At 43.1% G+C, this 23,342-nt stretch overlaps 1 protein-coding gene across 5 annotated transcripts in view; it reads right to left on the reverse strand.

The window, feature by feature from the left end:
• The window catches only part of LOC139536555 (protein NDRG3-like), a 61,437-nt gene that overhangs the window by 22,912 nt on the left and 15,183 nt on the right, over window positions 1-23,342 (reverse strand). For 4 of the 5 annotated variants that reach the window (XM_071337170.1, XM_071337172.1, XM_071337168.1 and 1 more), the window contains 2 exons: window positions 9,820-9,891; window positions 8,291-8,323 (listed from right to left, as the gene is read on the reverse strand). In XM_071337170.1, coding sequence (XP_071193271.1) covers window positions 8,291-8,323; window positions 9,820-9,876 — 90 coding nt within the window. In that variant the 5' untranslated portion in view covers window positions 9,877-9,891. Of the gene's footprint in view, window positions 1-8,290; window positions 8,324-9,819; window positions 9,892-22,551; window positions 22,671-23,342 lie in introns of all 5 variants that reach the window. The other variant, XM_071337169.1, reaches the window with a different exon arrangement.

Below are 23,342 nucleotides of genomic sequence, written 5' to 3' on the forward strand. Positions count from 1 at the left end.
TTTTTCTCCAATGTTTGTAAACAGTGTAAATGTAAACAAACACTGTTTCGCCTCATAACATGGTTAAAATAATAATGTTGATATCATGGTTGCTCAGTCCTTCCATCCATAGCTCTGTCTATTAATCTGAGAGTGGTTACATTTTTCCAGGCCCATCCCTCAGCTTTTTACCAAAACAGAGGCATGGCAACCGTTTTGTTTTTGTTTCATCTGTGGATTTGCCCTTTAAACAGCTGCATATTATCAAGATATCACAGTGTCAACAACAAAAAGGTAAACAATAGGCCTATAGCAAATGCAGCATATGGCATTCATTTTTCACGTGTAAATAGCACTTTTCAGTAGTGCTCAAAGCATGCCATTCCATGAGCGCAGCATTTATTTTATACTCCAAGCAATGAGCCCAATCAGTCCTCCATGACAACAAAATAATAAACAACAGAGTAGGGCTGGCTAATAAACCCTTAGGTTTGGGGTTATGCTCAGGAAAAAATGTTGGTTAATCTATACTTCCATATTTCCAAGTTCTATTCTTGAAGATCAAGGGGTATAACATTTATTGGAATGACTGGAATTCTGATATATCTTTACATTAAAACCAAAGTCTAATTGAATCGTATTATTATATGTAGTAGAAAGCGATAGGTTAGAAGAAGCCTACATAGCTGGCATTACCTTATGGGTTGGTTATGTAAACTTTAACATGGATTTATCCTGCTATAGATGTTGTTCAGTTGGTAACATATATTTTTTGTCTTCTAATGCCTCTTAAGGGGAAAGTAATCTAAAAGTAACCGAATGTAATCAGATTACGTTACTGAGTTCGGGTAATCCCAAAATTACTGAATACAATTTTGGGCAGGTAACTAGTAACGGATTACAATTTAGAAAGTAACCCACCCAAACCTGTGTACTGGCACATCACGCTAAAGATCAGCTCCTCTGCTCTGTACCATCAGACAGGCTTACAGCGCCCTCTCCTGGGCTAAATAAGATCAGCAAAACACAAGGGGCCACAGCAATGACTTGCAATCCAAGTTTGACGCTATACCAAGACATTTCACCCACTGAAGGGGAAGAGGGAGGACAGTGCATTTCCTGGAGGAGGCCAAGGTCAAGCCAAAGTTATTGTCAGGTTCTTTACATTCATTCTAGTCTACACTGAACAAAAACAAATGCAACATGTAAAGTGTTTGTCCCATGTTTCATGTTCTGAAATAAAATATCCCAGAAATGTTCCATATGCACAAAAAGCTGTGCAGTTTTGTCACACAAACACAATGCCACAGATGTCTCAAGTTGAGGGAGCGTGCAATTGGCATGCTGACTGCAGAAATGTCCACCGGAGCTGTTGCCAAATAATTGAATGTACACTTCTCCACCATAAGCTGCCTCTGAGGGGTGGTGGGTAGCCTAGTGGTTAGAGCGTTGGGCCAGTAACCGAAAAGTTGCTGGATCAAATCCCCGAGCTAACAAGGTAAAAATCTGTCGTTCTGCCCCTGAGCAAGGCAGTGTTCTCCGGGTGCCGTGGATGTTGATTAAGGCAGCTCCCGGCACCTCTCTGATTCAGAGGAGTTGGGTTAAATGAGGAAGACACATTTCAGTTGAAGGAATTCAGTTGTACAACTGACTTGGTATCCCCCCTTTCCAATGTCATTTTAGAGAATTTGGTAGTGCGTCCAACCGGCCTCACAACCGCAGACCATGTGTATGGCGTCGTCCGAGCAAGCGGTTTGCTGATGTCAACGTTGTGAACAGAGTGCCCCATGGTGGCAGTGGGGTTATGGTATAGGCAGGCATAAGCTACAGACAACGAACACAATTGCATTTTATCGATGGCAATTTGAATGCACAGAGAATCGTGACAAGATCCCGAGGCCCATTGTCGTGCCATTCATCTGCCGCCATCACCTCATGTTTCAGCACGATAATGCACAGCCCCATGTCACAAGGCTTTCTGTACACAATTCCTGGAAGTTGGAAATGTCCCAGATCTACCATGGCCTGCATACCCACCAGACATGTCAACCATTGAGGTGTACGACAGCTGGAACACATGTACGACAGCGTGTTCCAGTTCCCGCCTATATCCAGCAACTTCGCACAGCCATTGAGGAGGAGTGGGACAACATTCCATAGGTCACAATCAACAGCCGGATCAACTCTATGCGAAGGAGATGTGTCGCTCTGCATGAGGCAAATGGTGGTCACGTCAGATACTGACTGGTTGTCTGATCTACGATCCTACCTTAAAAAAAAGTTGTGTGACCAGCAGATGTGTATCAGTATTCTCAGTCATGTGAAATCCATAGATTAGGGCCTAATGCATTTTTTTCAATTGACTAATTTCCTTCTATGAACTGTAACTCAGTAAAATCTTTGAAGTTGTCACATGTTGCGTTTATATTTTTGTTCAGTATATTTACTGTACATAGGAGAACAATACATCTGAAATGGATTAGGCCTACACCATTATCTTTGCAAGGAGAAATAAATTGTGATGTTGAACAGAGCTAAGCATCCCATTACTCGCGCCTTCGTATCACTGCAGCTGCCAGAGCAGGTCTCCTGGGATTGCACTCATTTAGCATCACTTCACACGTTTCCATTTTGAAAGCATAGCCATTTCTAGCTCCATCATTTTGTTCAGAATTCCTGCAACAGTGTACATGTGTGAAGGGAGGGAGGGTGACACATCTAGTGGATACCTCCCTATGATGTAAGACATGGGCAGCATCCCTGTGGAGAATGAAGACTGATACCACACCGTTTGGCCCAGTCTCCCCCTCCCATCCACACACACACACAGTCTCTGGGTGATGACGTCACAGCAGTGCTGCAGTGGACCGACTAATGGGAGCTTCTGTAATAATGACGCTGGCTAGATGTAAAACACTGCGGGTTGTCTATTGGATGTGGCAAAAGTGAAGACAATACTGTATGTCTGAATGTGTGTGTGTGTGTGTGTGTGTGAGTGACAAGGCCAATGTGTGTGGCTGAGTGCATGCATGAAGGGTGAATGGGTGCACAGACAGGACCACCTGGAGAAGGAGAGCATGCACCAGCCCTGCTCCACTGAGCATGCTTACTCTCCTACATGCAGTAGATACAGTGCATTTGGAAAGTATTCAGACCCCTTGACTTTCACATTTTGTTACAGCCTTATACTAAAATTGATTAAATTGGGGGGAGGCATCAAATTACATACAATATCATGTAATGACAAAGCAAAAAAAGTAAAAAGAAATAAAAAAATTGTTGCAAATATCACATTTACATAAGTATTCAGACCCTTTACTCAGAACTTTGTTGAAGCACCTTTGGCAGCGATTACAGCCTCGAGTCTTCTTGGGTATGCCGCTACCATCTTGGCACACCTGTATTTGGGGAGTTTCTCCAATTCTTCTCTGCAGATCCTCTCAAGCTCTGTCAGGTTGGATGGGGAGCATCCCTGCACAGATATTTGAGGGTCTCTTCAGAGATGTTCGATCGAGTTCTGGTTGGGCCAGTCCTGCATTGTCTTGGCTGTGTGCTTAGGGTTATTGTCCTGTTGGAAGGTGAACCTTCACCCGAGTCTAAGATCCTGAGTGCTCTGGAGCAGGATTTCATCAAAGACCTCTGTACTTTGCTCTGTTAAACTTTCCCTCAATCCTGACTAGCCACCAGGTCCCTGCCACTGAAAAACATCCCCACAAAAAAACATCCCCACTTCACCGTAGGGATGGTGCAAGGTTTCCTCCAAAAATGAATGCTTGGCATTCTGGCCAAAGAGTTCCACCTTGGTTTCATCAGACCAGAGAATCTTGTTTCTCGTGGTCTGAGTGTCCTTTATGTGCCTTTTGGCAAACTTCAAGCGGGGTGTCATGTGCCTTTTACTGAGAAATGGCTTCCATCTGGCCACTCTATCATAAAAGCCTGATTGGTGGATTGCTGAAGAGATGGTTGTCCTTCTGGAAGGTTCTACCATCTCCACAGAGGAACTCTGGAGCTCTGTCAGAGTGACCATTTGGATCTTGGTCACCTCTCTGACCAAGTTCTTTCTCCCCCAATTGCTCTGTTTGGTCTGGTGGCCATCTCTAGGAAGAGTCTTGGTGGTTCCAAACTTCTCCCATTTAAGAATGATGGAGGCCACTGTGTTCTTGGGGACCTTCAATGCTGCAGACATTTTTTGGTACACTTCCCCAGATCTGTGCCTCGACACAACCCTGTCGTCTCGGAGCTCTACGGACAATTCCTTTTGACCTCATGGCTTGGTTTTTGCTCTGTCATGCACTGTCAACTGTGGAACCTTATATAGACAGGTGTGTGCCTTTCCAAATCATGTCCAACCAGTTGAATTTACCACAGGTGGACTCCAATCAAGTTGTAGAAACATCTCAAGGGTGATCAATGGAAACAGGATGCACCCGAGCTCAATTTTGAGTCTCATAGCAAAGGGTCTGAATACTTATGTAAATAAGGATTTTTTTGAATATTTTTTTTATACATTTGCAAAAACGTCTAAAAATCTGTTTTCGATTTGTCATTATGGGGTATTGTGTGTAGATTGATGATACATTTAAAAATATATATATGTTAGAATAAGGCTGTAACGTAACAAAACGTGGAAAAAGTCAAGGGGTCTGAATACTTTCCGAATGCACCAGGAGATGATACAGGGAACAGGCAAGACTGCAGGAGGCTGAGAGAGCCAGTGTTAGTTAACCCTTTACAGCCTGAGAGGCAGCATCCAAACAGTTGAAAAGCAAACCATCATCTGTACGTATTTTGTACTGTGTTTACACAGACCACTGTCCACTTTCAGCAGATACATACCAAAATAATTCAGATCCATTTCTGACTGTATGTATGTATGCTAATAATAACTACGTCTGGGAATTACCAGGGACCTCATGATACGATATTATCATGATACTTAGGTGCCGATACGATATGTATTGCAATGAAATTTATTCTATATGTATCGCGATTCGATACTATGATTTTAGTGCAATTCAATATTCCAAACATTGACCAGATGTCTGATCAGTCAAGGACATTAAAGTGCTAAAAACAAATTGGCTCCCTATTTAAAAAGAAGATGGAGCACAAGCTATGAAGGAAGAATACTGGCGTTTTGGTGAAAATACAGCCAACTAACGCAGGTCAAAACAATACATTGTAAAAATAATAATATCCCGATATGTAACTGTATCGATCACTAATAATTATCCTGTCTGGGAGTTCTATTTGCATGTTTGAAATGTATTTAGACATCACACAATATCATACAATATGAAAGAATCATACAATATCACAGAAACCACTCCACCTCTTCTTCTTCTTCCCACTCAGTGTTACATGGCAGTGATTCGCTGTGTAATGGAGAACGAAAGGCATTCATTGGCTGTTGTCTTGATCCTCAGGGCCTCAGGCTGGTGTGGTTTAACGAGTCACGACTCAGTATTATCCCATAAAAGGTTTGTCCACAGAACATGGCCTTACAACAACTTAACACACCAGAATCTGCACAAGTTCAAAGCATCAAAATAAAACCTTAATCATGAAATAAAACGTCACTTGTTCAATTGTACATTGATAGAGAACCATACCAGAGCAACTGACAGATACAACTCCAGAACCAAAATGGCTCCCGTAACCACAACCACCCCATGATGAACCCCATCTCAAGCCTATCACAGTTTAACCAGAATGGTATAGATGGGATAGCTGAAAACGATGTGCATGCTTCCATGGTGCAGAAGTCAGCGTGTTGTTGTTATTCTGGATGGCCAAATAGCGAGCAAAAATGACAAGAAACTGCCATGTGGGGGAACAGTAAGTGGCTAGTTTCAGTTAGTTTCATCTTGTTCTTGAAACCATGTCTTGTTTTGAGGTGTTTTGACAAACATTTGCTATAGCTAGCTAACCAACAACTGTAACAATGTATTTGAGAGACAACAAGTGCTCACTGTGCAAATTGATTTATATTTTCAATAAACATTGGAGACAAAATATAGTTTACATTTTGTCAACAAAGCCAACCCCATCTGTTTTTCACCATAGTTGCACATGCATCGGTTTTGTTGCTAAACAACCAAGCCGTCAACACTACGAAGCAAGCTAGATCTACTCAGGTTTTTATAAAGCTAGCCAGCTTCACATTCCAGCTCAGGCTATATCCATATTACAAAAGGTAGATATTGATCATGCACCCGCCCCTTACTTGAACCTGCTCGAGCTAGGCTTGTAACTGCATGTTCATATCGCCCATGGCTAGTCCAAGGGGACGAAGGCACAATCTTTGCGAGAGGGAGGGAATCTGATTTAATTGGTCCTCAACTCCCGGCTAAAGATACATGGAGTTAGCCTGCCCCGGAGCAGGTTAGAAGACGGTCACAAGACGCAGGCCTCCTAATTGTCCCTAGAATTTCTAAGCAAACAGCTGGAGGCAGGGCTTTCTCCTATAGATCTCCATTTTTATGGAATAAAACATGCCTACCCATGGGAGAGACGCAGACTCGATCTCAACCTTTAAGTCTTTATTGAAGACTCATCTCTTCAGTAGGTCCTATGATTGAGTGTAGTCTGGCCCAGGAGTGTGAAGGTGAACGGAAAGGCTCTGGAGCAACGAACCGCCCTTGCTGTCTCTGCCTGGCCGGTTCCCCTCTCTCCACTGGGATTCTCTGCCTCTAACCCTATTACAGGGGCTGAGTCACTGGCTTACTGGTGCTCTTTCATGCCGTCCCTAGGACGGGTGCGTCACTTGAGTGGGTTGACTCACTGACGTGATCTTCCTTGGTTTGTGCCGTGGCGGAGATCTTTGTGGGCTATACTCGGCCTTGTCTCAGGATGGTAAGTTGGTGTTTGAAGATTTCCCTCTAGTGGTGTGGGGGCTGTGCTTTGGCAAAGTGGGTGGGGTTATATCCTTCCTGTTTGGCCCTGTCCGGGGGTATCATCGGCTGGGGCCACAGTGTCTCCTGACCCCTCCTGTCTCAGCCTCCAGTATTTATGCTGCAGTAGTTAATGTGTCGGGGGACTAGGGTCAGTTTGTTATATCTGGAGGACTTCTCCTGTCTTATCCGGTGTCCTGTGTGAATTTAGTATGCTCTCTCTAATTCTCTCCTTCTCTCTTTCTTTCTCTCTCTCGGAGGACCTGAGCCCTAGGACCATGCGTCAGGACTACCTGGCATGATGACTCCTTGCTGTCCCCAGTCCACCTGGCCTTGCTGCTGCTCCAGTTTCAACTGTTCTGCCTGTGGCTATGGAACCCTGACCTGTTCACCGGACGTGCTAAAAAAGCCAACTGACATTTACTCCTTAGGTGCTGACTTGCTGCACCCTCGATAACTACTGTGATTATTATTATTTGACCATGCTGGTCATTTATGAACATTTGAACATCTTGGCCATGTTCTGTTATAATCTCCACCCGGCACAGCCAGAAGAGGACCACCCCTCATAGCCTGGTTCCTCTCTAGGTTTCTTCCTAGGTTTTGGCCTTTCTAGGGAGTTTTTCCTAGCCACCGTGCTTCTACACCTGCATTGCTTGCTGTTTGGGGTTTTAGGCTGGGTTTCTGTACAGCACTTTGAGATATCAGCTGATGTACGAAGGGCTATATAAATACATTTGATTTGATTTGATTTAGTTCTGAAGGATACGTTGCCATAGAAATGTACCTGGCTAAAAGGTGAGCCACTTTTGTTGTACCGGTTAACCCGAGATGAACTAAGAGTTGACCAAAGTAACCTCACTAATTCCTCAAACGTGATTCGTAGTACACCTCACTGAGCCTTGTATGGCTGGAGGCCCACTATGAATGCCAGGCTGTCCCGCGCTCTCCATGGCTCGGCCTCCCCATCAGCAGACTCACACACAGCACAGGAGCTGAGGAGCGGGGGCATAACTCTGAGCTTAAGGCCAGTGGGAGGGTGACCCAAAGGTCACTACTAATGCTGCTGTTTGTGTTTGCTGCGTACACACTAACAAATAAAGCTGAGCCAGTCTCAAAAGAAACATGTTTTCCACCACTTGGCTTGTGAAATTAGCATCACCATTCCACCTGCAGACTTTTCATTGTGAGAAAGGAACTCCAGTTAAATCCAGGGCAAACTAAATGCAGAAGGATCAGAAGGAGGCCATGTCCCCAAACCACCACTTGTTACCTGAGCAGAACACCTTCCCTCTGTTTGGCTCAATTAACAGGAATTGAGAGGAGAGCCCTTTCAAAGCTCTCCTGGCCTGAATCAAATCACTGAAATAGAGCAGTACAAAACAGCATCCGTTTCTTATAGAACTGGAGACACTCACCTGGCAGTCAAAGTCCTGGAAGTTATGGGAATTCTGAGAGAAAAGAGGAAAGAAAGGTATGTTAATGAGGTGTTAGATGTTAGAAAACATGATATTTAACTAGGCAAGTTGGTTAAGAACAAATTCTTATTTACAATGACGCCCTACCCCGGCCAAACCCTAACCACGCTGGGCCAATTGTGCACTGCCCTATGGGACTCCCAATCGTGATACAGCCTGGAATCGAACCAGGGTCTGTAGTGACGCCTCTAGCACTGAGATGCAGTGCCTTAGACCGCTGCCCCACTCGGGAGCCCTACAGTATTTTAGAAAACACGGCTATGGGAGTTTCAGTATACAGGCACTGGCTGATTGACAGACGAAATATGCTATCCCATCTATCTCCCTCACCTATAATCTCATTACCGTCTGTATGTCCTCACGTCTATCCTGCAGGCTCCTGTGAGTGTCTGCTTGGTTCTTAATGAGGTGGCCTGGCCACTAGATGGAGTGAGAGGTCAGCCATAAACCCATTCATTCAAATGAGCTCATGATTCTGCCTTCCTTCAACCGGTCCACAGCCGAGATACTGTATACATTGACAAGATGGTCTTGTCTCTACCCTAACAATGGGAGTTGTTGTCCCAAAGGAGGGAAGGCAGGCGGTCTGCTTAACGTGGACAGATAATGACGGGAGTGAACCCTCGCACTTCTCCTCTTCCTCTCTTTCCACAGCCAGCCCACTTCACCAGCACCACTGTCAGGTGATGAATGGCCTGTTCAGCCCATGATGCATGTCGCAGCACCCTCTGCCTCAACCTATACATCAACTTATTTCCTGTGAAGCAGAGAGTCTACAGGGCTCTACGCTGACCTTTGTTTTACAATGAGCACGTATGTGCCTGAGTTTAAAAAAAACAGATGTACACAAAGAAATTTAGGAGCACAATGCAAAATATTTGGGGTAATAAAGCTAGAATCTGTCATTTTTCTAGGCGTACTGGTGCTCCTAAAGGAAAATTCCAGGTCGCACTGGAACTGTCTGGAACAGAATAGTCCCCTCTGGGTTTAATAGCGGTCAATCTACACAGATGGGCTGACTTCCTTCTCCAAGGCAGGCTGGGAGCTCATGCCCTCCCTGATGCTGCAGTGTAGACGGAGGTCCTTGAGGAACCGTGGGAAGGAAGCTTTGATCTGCTGGAGGTTTCCCCTCGCACCTGAATCTTTCAAGCTCACAAAAAAAGAGCAGAGTTGATGCTAGCTTCCCCTTTCATCTTTCCCTCCTCTCCCTCCATCCTCTGTTTCGCTCTCTTGAGCCTAACTCCATCGCTTGCTTTTTGTTCTTCTATTGACTCTTCCCTCACTACAGTGAAGCTGAGATGATAAATAATTCACTTTGATGAACAGCGTTCTGGAGTGGGGAGAGAGGCACTGTTCACACTGGAGACAAATACTGAATAAGTCTCTGTGTGTCATGTGTAGGCAACATTCTGCACATCTGTCTGTGTATGTATAAATCTCCCATTCAAGTGGTCATCTCATCCTCTCACCTTATTGGTCAGCAGGGGCTTGATCTCAGTCAACTGCACGTCCTGTAGCTCATCCATCTTCCTGTCTTGTCACTACACCACACAGAGAGAGAGACAGACAGAGAGAGAGGAGACAGAGAGAGACAGACAGGTGAATTTCTTGTCTCCCTCTCTGTGAGCTACACATGGCATACATAGCACATCTTCAGAAATTAGAGCTGCACAATTATAGCACATGCAAATAATAGTCTTTGTATGATGGTATGTGTCAATGCAATCACAAAGAAGATCTGAGAGACCCCTGCTGCGTCGATAAAATGTTCAGATTCATGTCAGCTTCTCGCTATTAGTTAACATGGGAGCAGTTAGTAACTACACAACAGGCTGATTGATCTGTTTATGTGGGATGAGAGAGAGGTGTGTCGTGCCCTGTCATTCCTCCCCTGGGACTCTCCCGAACAGACCTGAGCTGTGTCGCCGTGACGAGGATGATGATGATGGAGCTGAGGGGTTCAAGAGAATTCTGACTGTCTGTGTAAAAGGTGATTCTATCCTTTCATAGTTTACACCCAGGGACCAGACAGGCAGGAAGAAAGGCAAGCAGGGATACCACACAAGTCCCTCATTTGTTTCCCTCTTGAGGCCTCAGTTTGTCCTGGCAAATCATTTCACTGCCCGGGTGGCACGCAATCACCCCCACCATTGCCAGCCCCTTTTACCCCATCGCCGCCTGCTCAAGGTGAGGACCTTAATGGTGTTCTGTTACCTGGCTCTCTGAAAGACAAGATCATGTTACGGATAACAGGAGATATCATCTAGAGGCCTTCTCTTAGGTCAATGCTTCTAACAGAATAAAATAAAACTGAGCCCATATTGTAACTAACTCTCACCTATATTTTTTATATACTCATATTAACAAGCTCAATTAACAGAAAAATTGCTCTAAAAATGTACAGTACAAATACAGTGAAGGCTGGTCTTCAAAAGAAAAGGCAATGGGTATTGGATTGACAACAGCCAATGGGAGTTCCAGTACTACAATCACTTCCTGTGTCAGGGCCCGCCTCTGACAACCTTGAGCTGAGGTAGCATTTCACCTTCAGGGTGGGTCGGTGATTTGCTTGGACTGCCTGGAACTCAACCAACCAGAACAGCTCCACTCCACAGATTACGTCATCCCAGTTTGAGTCAGCAGGAACCATTAGGCTGTTCTTAGACCTGATATAGTGCATGACCAGTGTAAATAGCCTCCGTCTGATGAGTGAAATATAATATACATAACATAATATATCCCTGTGGCAAGACTTCACTGTCTTCCTGAAACAGACTGGACGTTCCATCATATAAAAGTAATCAAAACGGTAGCTTATGCCTGCACATCATGCGTCGACGGTACATAGCAGGGTGAAAATATGCCCAGCAATCCTGTTGACAAATCCGGCTCAAAGGAACTAAATAATATTTTGACAAGAAGCTAGAAAAAAGAAAAACAAATATTCTGCATGCTTGACCGGACTGACCGGATCAATCCAACACTTCCTCAGCGCTGACACAGAAAGTGGGCCGGTAGCAAAGGCCAACTGTAATCATAGACTTCTAATCGGCTAACGCAGCCCCCAGGGGGCAGGGTCAGGCTTATACCCAAATGACAGACAAACAGGTTCATTTCCCACCTCAACTCCTTTGACCCGTACTGGGTTACCTGACAAACAAACCTCAATTGCTCTTGGAAATTCCATGGTAAATGGAATTACACTGAGACCCAGATTTTTCACTATAAAAATGTATAATAAACAAAAACCATTCATTTAAACATTTAACAAACCACAGAACTCCATGCACAATGACTACTTTGAACAATTTCCACTGAATATTTGATAAAAACACATTTACAGGAAGAACTGTGCAGATACAAAGTTTGGTAACAGAATAACAGGGATATTTTACTGTAATTCTGTTACCAAACTTTGCATTTGCACAGTTTTTCCAGTAAATGTATTTTTTTTACTGTGTAAAATTGTTTGAAGTAGTCATTGTGCAGAGAGTTGTATGGTTTGTTAAACTTTGTTTGGCATACATTTGACATAATTCAGTTATCGTGGAATTCCCCTCTCTCATTTGGGGGGGGGGGGGGGGGGAGTAAATCCCTAAGAGCTATCCCATAATAGGAAGTGGTATTGTATTTTATTGTACTGTATATTTTCTATGGCCCGACCCAGTCCCACGTTAACTATAAGAACACCAGGTCACGTCTAGACACCTCCGTCTCCAACAGATTCACATTCTACTGTACGCAGTGTGCTGCGGTTGCCATAGAGACAAAGCCGGCGATGTTTATTCTAAGCTAGGAGCCCCTTGGGACAAATGAGAGCCAAAGAGACAAGGCGAAGAGATAGACTATAATGGGAGGAACAGATCGGGGCAGTGTAGGTCTGGAGAGAGACACTAAATCATCTAACTCCTTCCCTGTGGTCACATTCATCCACTGTGCCATGTAACACACTTCAGATAGTCATTCAGAGATTATTCAGGCAATGAGAGTTAAGAAGAGATCGCCTAGAGGACAGATGGATAGACAAGGCATGTGTTTGCTCTCTGTGGACACATATTTGACTGGGAGTCCATTAGAGAGATGGTCACATTTGGTTAAATGCCTCTGACATCAGACGATTCTAAGAACATGCCAAGTGCATTGATAAATATGGAGGAAGGGGGAATGGCGGAAACAGCTAAAACAGTACAATGAGGTGCATAACTGTCTGGAAGACCTGACTGGTAGTGGATTATGGATATTCTGAATACAGTATGGCTATCAACGGTCTCGTTTATGAAAAGGTTAAGGAGATGCGTGGACACACACAGACACAGTAGCTGTTCTCGTGGTCAATTTTAGCTCTCAGCACGCTGCACCCAATGCCTCCTCCTATCAATGTTCAACAGCCCACCACTGCAACAGTGACTTGGGACCGAGCGCTAGGAAAAACATCACTGGAGATCATGTCTGAGAAAAACCACAGCCACTAAACTGAAGAAAGCTCAGGTCTTCACCCCAGCTACCAAGCAATATACTACTAAAGTCCTAGCAATATACTACTTAATAGGAATTTAAGAGTTAAAATAGTCCTATTTTAAAATGTTTGACTGTATTCCTCTGTTCCCCATCTTCCATCCTGTGTGACTGAAACTCCACTGGTCTAAAGGAGAACCCACCATTGATGCCCTGCCCTCTGACCTGGGCTAGCTGGGGGTCAGATGTGTTATTAGCTTTAGCCTAGTGCTGAGACACACACGCCAGCGCGAAACAAAAGGGAGTCCTGTAGCCGCCTTGTCAGCAGCCGGTGCTGAATGATCGATGGAGAGGACGCATTCACACTCCTCCCCCTGCCTCCTCCCCATCTATCTATCTCCATCTCACCTTGAAGAGCAGTGCAGTCTGGGAGAGGCTCCAATGATGGATCAGATTTTTCTGAGAACCTAGTCATGATGCTGACTCTGAGGTAGCCTTCCTTAAAACGACATCATGGTGACCCTGAATTATTCCCCTACATGTTGCCATGGTGACCTTATTTCTACCTACCTAGACATCGCCATGGAAACCCTAGGCCTAGGGTAACCTACCTAGACACCACCATGGTGACCCTAATTTGACCTACCGTATTGTCACAATGGTGACCCTGAGTTAACTAACCTGCCTGTATGTTACCATGGTGACTCTGATTTGACCTACCTTAAGGTCCCCTATGGCTGAAGGATCTAATGCGAGAGCAGGGCCCTGACAACAAGCTGAAATAGAGGGACTGTCTGTTTTCCTGCTGTCCCGTTTCATTTTGGGCCAAATAATGACAGTTCCAATTAAAGAACAGAGAATCCTATGTGTGTTTGGAAGGTGTTTTGGATTGGTAGTCAGGCATAAAAAAAAACTCAGGAGGAAAACAAGCCAAGCCAAATTCCTGGGATGCGCACGCTGCCCTCCCAGCCAACAATTGATACCAGACCCCTGCTTTCTTTTATGTGACTCAATGGTCCTGTCATGGCCACCTTTTGAAAAGGTACAACTAACTGGCCTGTGTTCAAACCAGGAACATCTCACTAAAAACATCTGCCCTGGCTGCTCCACATCAGTGCTTTCCTCCACACTGTTTAGAGCGCTTAGTCTGTGTATAACTTAAAGTTGGTGCATTCATGTTAAGGTGGCTAGATGAGACAACTGCGCATATTTTATCTTTATATCTTAACAGACACTCTTATCCAGAGCGACTTACAGGAGCAATTATGGTTAAATTGCTTGCTCTAGGGCACGTCGACAGATTTTTGAATAGTCGGCTCGGGGATTCAAACCAGGAACCTTTTGGTTACTGAACCAACCTCTTAACCACTGGGCTACCACCCAGCCCACAGTCATCCTTAAAACCTTTCCTCAATAAAGCAGCTATCAGCCAAGTTAGTGCTAGTGACAAAAGACAAATGGGAGTGTTAATGCAAGAAAGGCATAATCCACCCCAGAGTATAATTCTGTGAAATGAAGAGATTTTCCCTCTAATTCCCTGACCAAAAGTAGCTGCCTGGGTTAGTGTTAGGAATAATCTGGAACTGAGCCCACACAATGCCAAGCACTTCTCTGGATCTTTGAAGGATTAACAGCCAAATACACAATACATTGTTCATTTATAATGACTTCAATGTCTAAACCTGTCACTTTCATATTGGAAAACACAACCACACAGACACTCTCAGAGATTTAATTTCATGACCCTCCTACAAGCAATAACTCAAAACACAGTCACCGGTGTGTGTGTGTGTGTGTGTGTGTGTGTGTGTGTGTGTGTGAGTGTCAGAGCAGGTCATGGCTCAGTTCATTATCAGAGCCCTCACTGGCACACAGCAGTCACTGCGCTTATTTGTCTGCCAAAAGGAGAGCCTCATCCCCCTCTCTAAAGTCACTAAGGACTGGGCAACCCTGTCGTATTCGAACAAAACACAGGTGCACACGCACGCTCTGTCAAGACTCTCTCTTTCGGAACATCCGCTGCAAGACATCTCATTATTCTTAGAGGGCTTTTAAAGAATTGCATCATTCCTTGTGGGGGCACTTTATCTGCTAATGTACTTATGAGATTAAAAAAGGCATTTCTCATATTGATTTAAGACCTCATATCAGTTGGCATCATCAGCAGGTTTCCATTAGCATGGAATTGCCCATGAGTAAGTCTTTCCATGTTCTCAGTGTGTAGCCTACATCCTCAGCCTCTCCCGACTCAAGAACGTCTATTTTGGTGTTCATGTATAAGTCATGTGGTGGACTGAGCACTACACTGCATGCATATCACTTATAGAGTGATGTGATTTGATTCTACAGTGTCTAATGCTTTCTCTGAGGCCAGAAAAGCAATGATACCCCTGTTACATCAAGGGGGGGGGTTGATTATAGAGCATGAAGATGGCACAGAACCTCTGACTCAACACTAGCGGTGGAAAATGCTCTACTTGTATGTATTGTTCTCATGACGTTATACCCACAGATTGAAATAGAACAAAAGGACTGCCAGGTAAACAATCTGGAGGCGTATCTGACGTCCCAAAGGATTATTAAACAGATTAAAAAACAGGGAACGGAGACGCTGCCCTTCCATTCTGACAATGGCAACTGGCATGCATTATCATTATTGGTAAATCAATACGACCCAACACAGCCCTCACAAAACGCACAGGGGCAACTTAAAAAAAATATACTACTGAGCGGAATGACAACAGATGAATGACTCCCAATAAATCTGCTACAATCTATAACATTGTCCAGGACACTACCAGTGCTGCTACTCCTGCTATAAATAAAGCTGAATGGGCCGGCTGACGTGTCTGTTCGAAGTGCTGCTAATAGAATCTTGACTGTATGTGCTTGAACGCCCCACTCCACCCTGTTCGCAGGCTACCCCGCCAAGGAGCTGGTAGGGACGGTCTGTGGGGGATTCCTAGCACTGCTTACTTGTTCAGACAGGAGTGGAGAGGCAGGACACAGGGAGGAGGGAGAGCCAGAGGTAAAGAGAAGGGTAGAGAGAGAGAGAGAGAGAGAGAGAGCATGAGAAAGCAGGTGAGGCGGGGTTCATGTCAGAGTTGTGCCACGGTGAACCTTACTCTAAATAACAGGTTTACAGGACCCAGTGGTCTGGTGTGTCTACACTACAGGGCAGAACACTGGCCCAAAGATGGATGACAGAACCACAAGATCATCAGTACATGTTAGTGTGACAACTAAAACAGCAAGGCTCACACTCAGAGATAACCAAGACACTGTCACACACGCATTCTCTCTGCGAGATTATTAAATAGAAACAAATGCAAAGTGGTATTCTTTATTCAACACAGGCATATGAGAGTATCTCCATGTGGATCGCAGGTAGGTGGGTTGGGTCTAGGTCAGTCTGTAGAAATATATGGATCTGTGGTGAGCAGCCTGTTGGTCTAACCAAATAGGGTTTAGCCTTTCTCCTGATAGAGCCATCACACGGCCATGGCTGACTGTCACTGTGACAGATCATGACAACTCAATCTGAGACAGACAGAGGTCGACCCTTCCAGAACAGCACTTGCACCATCTCTCCTCTCCTGGTCACCCCCCTCCATGCAGCCCTACTGGTGACGCCATGACGACCAAATGACCTTTTCATGATAATATACATAAAACCGCTCATCAGACCAACCCAAACAATTTAGCAACCACAGTTGGGTTCAACAGTGTAAACTGTCCTCAGTATTGTTGAGGCAAATCCCTGAAAGCTGACCATTCAAATATCTCCAAAAGTCTAAGGTCTAGATAATTTAAGACAAAGTACAGTAACAGGGACTAAAAAAAACTATGTGAGATAAGAATGCCTTCTTGAGCACAGATCTTTTCTGTACATACACTACCCACAAATAGGCAATTCCATGGCAACGGCATTACGCCTTGACTCAGACTTTTTACTTAAAATGTATGCCAAACAAAAACCATTGATTTCAAAGTTCAACAAACCATATAACTCTATGCACAAGGACTACTTTGAACATTTTACACAGAACATTTCACAAAAACACATTTACTGGAAGAACTGTGCAGATTCAACGTTTGGTCACAGAATTACAGTTAAATCTCCCATCAATTTTTTTATGTGACCACGTTTTCCCCAAACTCTTAAAAATCTGCTCTGAATTAAGATAAAAGATGTCTGCAGAAAGATTGGGCTGTCATTTATGAAATATTTTGGTTATTGAACTACAGTAGGTGAAGTGGATGTACATCCAGTAACATAATTATATCAGGGCTCCCTGATCTGTACTATACAGAAATGCATAATTTGGGATTTGAATATAGTTCTCATGTCAATGTATCCTTAATAGATACACAAAATGTAGAAATATGCAATATCCTTCTTTTGCATATTTGGGTATTACTATACACATTGGTTATTATTGTAATGAACTCCGCCCCCAGAAAAGACCACATTTGGTTGGTCCAGATCAGATCAAATCTGAAACAATCACAGAAGTGTATGTTTCACAAGTTTGGACATCCCAGTACAGCACAGCAGAGTTCAGTTCAGTGCACTGTACTCTACTTTTCTGTTTTATACTGTGCTGAACTCTACTGTAGTACAGTAATCTACAGTGGCGTCCAAACTTGAAACAGAGGTCTATGATTGGTTAAGATTGGTCCAGCCAGGGTGGATTGAACAAATTTCAACTACTTTTCACCATCCATGGACGTTGGTGTCGGTCAGTGCTCAGTGGGAGAGGATGCTTGTTACAGTAAATAGAAAGAGGGTAAGTGAGGCCCCCAATTACAGTATCACAAAAGGGGTAAAAGTAGAAAATATATATATATATTTTTAAAGCAAAATAAAGAGGGTAAGTGGTAGGTGTCATGGCAGGTGTCAGTCACTAAGAGCTTGGACAGTTGACAGTAACTGGAAAGAGTGAGAGAGGAGCAGAGAGAGGGAGCGAGAGAGAGAGGAAGGGGTCATCCAGACTGTTTTCACACTCTTGCTTTGATCACCAGAAGACAGAAAGAAAGAGAAAGAAAAAAACAGTTATCAGCTGCACACAACAGTATGCCCACCTGTGGTTTGTAACTACTATGATTTCCCATTATAGCCAATTCCATTACTGATGTTTTGGTAATTCCATTACCGATTTATCACCGAACAAAAATATAAATGCAACAGGCAACAATTTCAAAGATTCTCCTGAGTTACAGTTCATATAAAAGGAAATTTAAATATAGTCATTAGGCTCTAATCTATGGATTTCACATGACTGTGAATACAGATATGCATGGGTTGGTCAGATACCTTTAAAAAAAAAAAGTAGGGGTGTGGATCAGAAAACCAGTGAGTATCTGGTGTGACCACATTTGCCTCATGCAGCGCGACATCTCCTTCGCATAGAGATGATCAGGCTGTTGATTGTGACCTGTGGAGTGTTGTTCCACTCTTCTTCAATGGCTGTGCGGAGTTGCTGGATATTGATCCAGAGCATCCCAAACACGCTCAACGGGTGACACGTCTGGTGAGTATGCAGGCCACGGAAGAACATACATTTTCAGTTTCCAATTATGTACAGATCCATGCGACATGGGGCTGCGCAGTATCATGCTAAAACATGAGGTGATGGCAGCGGATGAATGGCACGATAATGGGCCTCAGGATCTCATCATGGTATCTCTGTGCATTCAAATTGCCATTGATAAAATGCTATTGTGTTCGTTGTTCGTAGCTTACGCCTGCCTATACTATAACCCCACCATGGGCACCCTGTTCCTAACAGTGGCAAACCTCTTTCCCACACAACGTCATATACACAAGGTGCACCTGTGTAATGATCATGCTGTTTAACCAGCTTCCTGATATACCACACCTGTCAGGTGGATGGATTATCTTGGCAAAGGAGAAATGCTCACGAACATGGATATAAACAAATGTGTGCATATGGAACACTTCTGGGATCTTTAATTTCATCTCATGAAACAGGGGATCAACACTTTACATGTTGCGTTTATAGTTTTATTCAGGATAATAATTCATAAACAAACTTGATATCAGTAAAAATGCTAGTACTAATTGGTAGATCTAGATTTACTTGTTATTTCTGTGAACTTTCATTATCCTCCCCCTTATGAGGTAGAGAAATTAGATAATATATGGGTTTTTGGTAATGGAATTACAAGGCACAATGCAATGTTTCTTAATCTTATAGAAGGCAAATAATATCTCCAAAACTAAATATGAGTGTTGATATTAGTTGGCAGGGGTCTTTACTTCAACATTATTGTTTTTGATGCATTTCTGATACCTTAAAACTTTTTCTTGGTTGATGTTGACGAAGACTCCTTTTCCAAGTTTGGACCAGAAATCAAAGCATCTCCTTAAAATCAACATTTTTAGGATGTTAAATGGTTGAAAAATGTATATATGCCTTAATTTCTAAATAAAATATACTCTTAGCTTTCATTTGACATGCTCCTATGAACTTCACATGTCGGTGCTCATGGGTCCTTTTACATGGAAATGCCCAGATCTATCCTGTGGTCTACATACATTCCACAGACAGCAGGGTCACGACTCACTGGGGAGCTGCTGCTCAAGCACAGGCCCAATCTCACTGAGTGCCATTCACTTAGTAAATTAGTGTTTGATGATAGTTTGTTATGTTCCTCTCGTTCTCAGTTTAACTGCACTCACAGAAACAGCCCTAGGAGGAGTTCAATTCACTGGGGCGTCATATTTCTTCTCTGCAATTACAACTGGTAAGGTATTACATTTTCTGGGCCTGTTAAAAGAAGCCAAGGACAAAATCCTTATACTCTTAACCCTGTCTATAACCTTCCATCGTTTGATTCCCTTCTCTAGAAGGCTGACTGTAGTGGATATTTATGTACGGGAGGAGCCTGACCACAATCATCGATCGGTTGATGAAGTGTTTTGTTGAACGGAGCACAGATCAGCAAAGGCCTCCCAAGTGGTGCTTGAGCTACAGAACATGAGAAATCTCTAGATGTAACCCACAAAAGCTGAGATACACAGGCAAAAGTATCACAATAACAGACGGACAAAACACTTATGAACAAGTAAACGTAAAAATATATTAAAAAAAATATAAAAGATGAAGTAGAAAAAAAACAAAGACAACAGAAGATCAGTCTTTCCGTGAAGATGACAAATAATGAGGACTATACATCTATCCATTAGTGTCCAGTCTATAGATCTTAAATCGGTCAGAAATATACAGTAAATGCAGTCACTGGACACTCTCCCAGACACCTTAACACCTTGTTGAGAATATCCAACAGCGTAGATACCCAGATGTCGACTGAGGAACGTATCTGGTTTGGTGTAGGGCTGTAGCTGTCACAAAATGTTGTCAGCTGGTGATTGTCAAGCAAATAACTGTCTCACGGTAATTGACCGTTAATTAACATAAACACATTTAACATCTCCTGGCTTCAACACATGAAGACGTTTGGAACGTGTACATTTTAAAAAGTCTAATAAATCCATGTAATATATCCTACACCTTCACAATAAATCCATTATTTATTTTAGACAGATCTAAAGAAGCATGACATGAAGAAAATAGTCTATTTTAGAAGAATAGAACCGCATACTCCGAGTTGTCCTAATGTTAGGTCCTGATCTGCCTATGCCAAATGGCTGTAGCTACACCAGTTCGTTTAGCAGGCAAGATTTGCTTAGAAGTCCATGGCATTATTTTATAGTATGAAGAATACAATTGAACAAAGCTGAAAAAAATGTAATGGATATTATCTCCAAACGAGTGCGCACACTATTCTGTGTTGAGCGGTTAACAAAAAAATAGGTATAACTATATGCTTAATTTAGAGTTATTAATGTAACTTTAGTAGTTCTACAAACGTTAGGCTATATGTTTTGATTTTTAATACATTATAAGGTTGCATGATGTGACTCTAATGATGATTTTTTTTTAAAGTCGCTTTAAAAGCATGAGATCTGCTTACAGGCTGACTACACCGCTCGCGTTGCAAAATACATTTAGAAATCTATGTTATTCAATTATTGCACGCGCCAACGAGCGTCTGCGTTGCCAAGGGCTAAAACAGAAGTCAGTTCTATTTCTGACACAGATCGCGCTGCAAGTCCTGCCTCTCCCATCTCCTCATTGGTTTATAGAAGCAGGTACCCACGTTCCATCTCCTCATTGGTTATATCCACGTGGGTGACTGAAAGACAAACGAGGTCAGTGCCGGTAATGCACCTAATTCATGAAAGTTGCCAATCGCAATATAAAGTCAAGAGAAGAAAAAGCCTGGAATGAGGAGAGATGACTAGAAACGATTCGGTATTGTCACCCATCAGACTATTCTTGATTTAATCTTGTCTTTACATATACTAAATAATATATATGTGTGAAATTTGTTTTGATTTAGAATGGACCATTATGCAGCGGGAAAAGATATGTCATCTATGCACTTAAATTGCGAACGGAGGACGCTTTTTGCATGGTTCATTTTCATGCCAGCCAGGTAGGCTATACTCCTGTTGTAAATATAAGCAATGAAAAGTTGAGAAATAAATATAGTAGGCCAAGCCTATTGAAAGCTGATGGGATCCTCCTCTCTTTTTAGTAGAGGCCATCACTCGGTTTTCTTGCGTAATTGCATAGCCTATAGAAATGTTGCGCAACATGAGCTCATGGGCTCTCACGAAGTGTTTGATTAGATTTTCGATTACATTTGCATTGATGTCAGAGTGATTAGAGGCACAATAGAGTGCAGAGTACCAGGCAGTTAGCAAGTTTGGTCATTAGTAGCCTACCAGCAGCAGCATCGAGCTTGGAGTAGCCTAATTACCGTGGAATTTGACTGCCTTCATGACTTGTGACTGTCGGTGTGGCAGTAATACAGTCACCACAATGGCCCTAGTCTGGCATCTCCTAATAGTTCACTGCAGCAGAGGTGCGTGTGAGTATTATGTATTATATGTGTGTGTACATGTCGTGCGTGCATGTGTGTGTCTGTATGTGTGCGACTGTGAATATGAACCCCAGCAGCAGTGAAGGACAGCACAGGGCATCCAGAGGGCTGGCTTGGACTCTATCCATCTTCCTGGATCAACAAGCCGGCCACCTGTGCTCCCTCTCCCTCTCTCTCACCTGCTGCTGCTGCTACTGCTGATAAAGGAGAGAGAGAGAGAGAGAGCTCCCAGAGATGTGATCCAAGAGATTAGCTTTGTGAGGAAAGGATACCCCAGAGCTTCATATGACTATGGATGAGACTGTACAGAGGTTCAGATAGGTTTACTGTGTCCAGCACAGACTAGATACTGTGTCCAGCACAGACTAGATACATCACCTCTGTATTGTGTGTTAGGCTAGAGTACAGTAGTGGAGTATAGGCCTAACTAGTATTATTGTTATTACAATGTAGTAAAACTGACCATTTAAGTATAGGCCCAGGTTTTGAATAAGTGTAAAGGGGATTTTCAAGTGATCAAAAGAGAACAGCAGTCGCAGATATTGTCAATCATAAACCATTTCGGTTTAATTACAAGTTGCAACAGGGAGACACCTCCAGCACAGAAACAAAGAAAAAGTCTCCCTGTTGCACCTTGTAATTAAACCAAAATTATTGATGATCGACTATATCCGAGACCGCCCCTCCCTTTTGTTCAACGGAAAATCCCCTTTACAGTTTGGCGACAAGGATGGGATGCTAAGGTTTTCAGCCATGTTCATTGAGCAAACCTTCAGAATCAGCTCCCTGGAGGTGAGTCAATTGTTTGTACTCTGAGGAGCTTCTATGGTTTCTCTCCAAGAGATCGTCTTCCTCTGGTATCCAAAGATGACCACTGGATTTTGGTAATCTTTTGGAACAGTAGAACAAAGTTACTAAAACACATTCCAAAATGGAGAAAGGGTGGTGGGATGTGAACGGCATCCTGAATTTAAATCTTGAATACTCCCTTTGTTAAATGGATGTAAAAACAGGTTAGTTGACAACATCACGGTATTGATGCGCGTGCAACGCAAAAGGCTAAAAGTTGTGAGTTGTTTCGATTGAAAGCCAACCCAGTCTGTCTTGTCCCAAAGTTGGTCATGACCCACCAGTCTATACTCATGTATATTTGTCTTTGATGTTTGTTGACTTGGCTAATACAATAGAGGCTTAACAGAATATTGATTTAGGGACATATAGTATGCGTATGTTTTTTCCCCTTAAAACAAAAACCATGTACTTCAAAAGTTTAACAAACCATACAACTCCATGCTCAACGACTGCTTTTAACAGTTTCCACTGAAAAATGTACAAAAACTAAATTTTGTGGAAGAACTGTGCAGATGCAAACTTTGGTAACAGAATCACGGTAAAATATCTCAGGTTTATGTGACCACATTTTCTAAAAACGTAAATATCTGTTCCAAATTAAAGGTACACTATGCAGAAATCGCTCTGCCATTGCCTTTTTAAAATTGTACCTTTATTTAACTAGGCAAGTCAATTAAGAACAAATTCTTATTTTCAATGACAGCCTAGG

Source organism: Salvelinus alpinus, chromosome 12 (genome assembly GCF_045679555.1).
Source record: "Salvelinus alpinus chromosome 12, SLU_Salpinus.1, whole genome shotgun sequence".
NCBI lineage: Eukaryota > Metazoa > Chordata > Actinopteri > Salmoniformes > Salmonidae > Salvelinus > Salvelinus alpinus.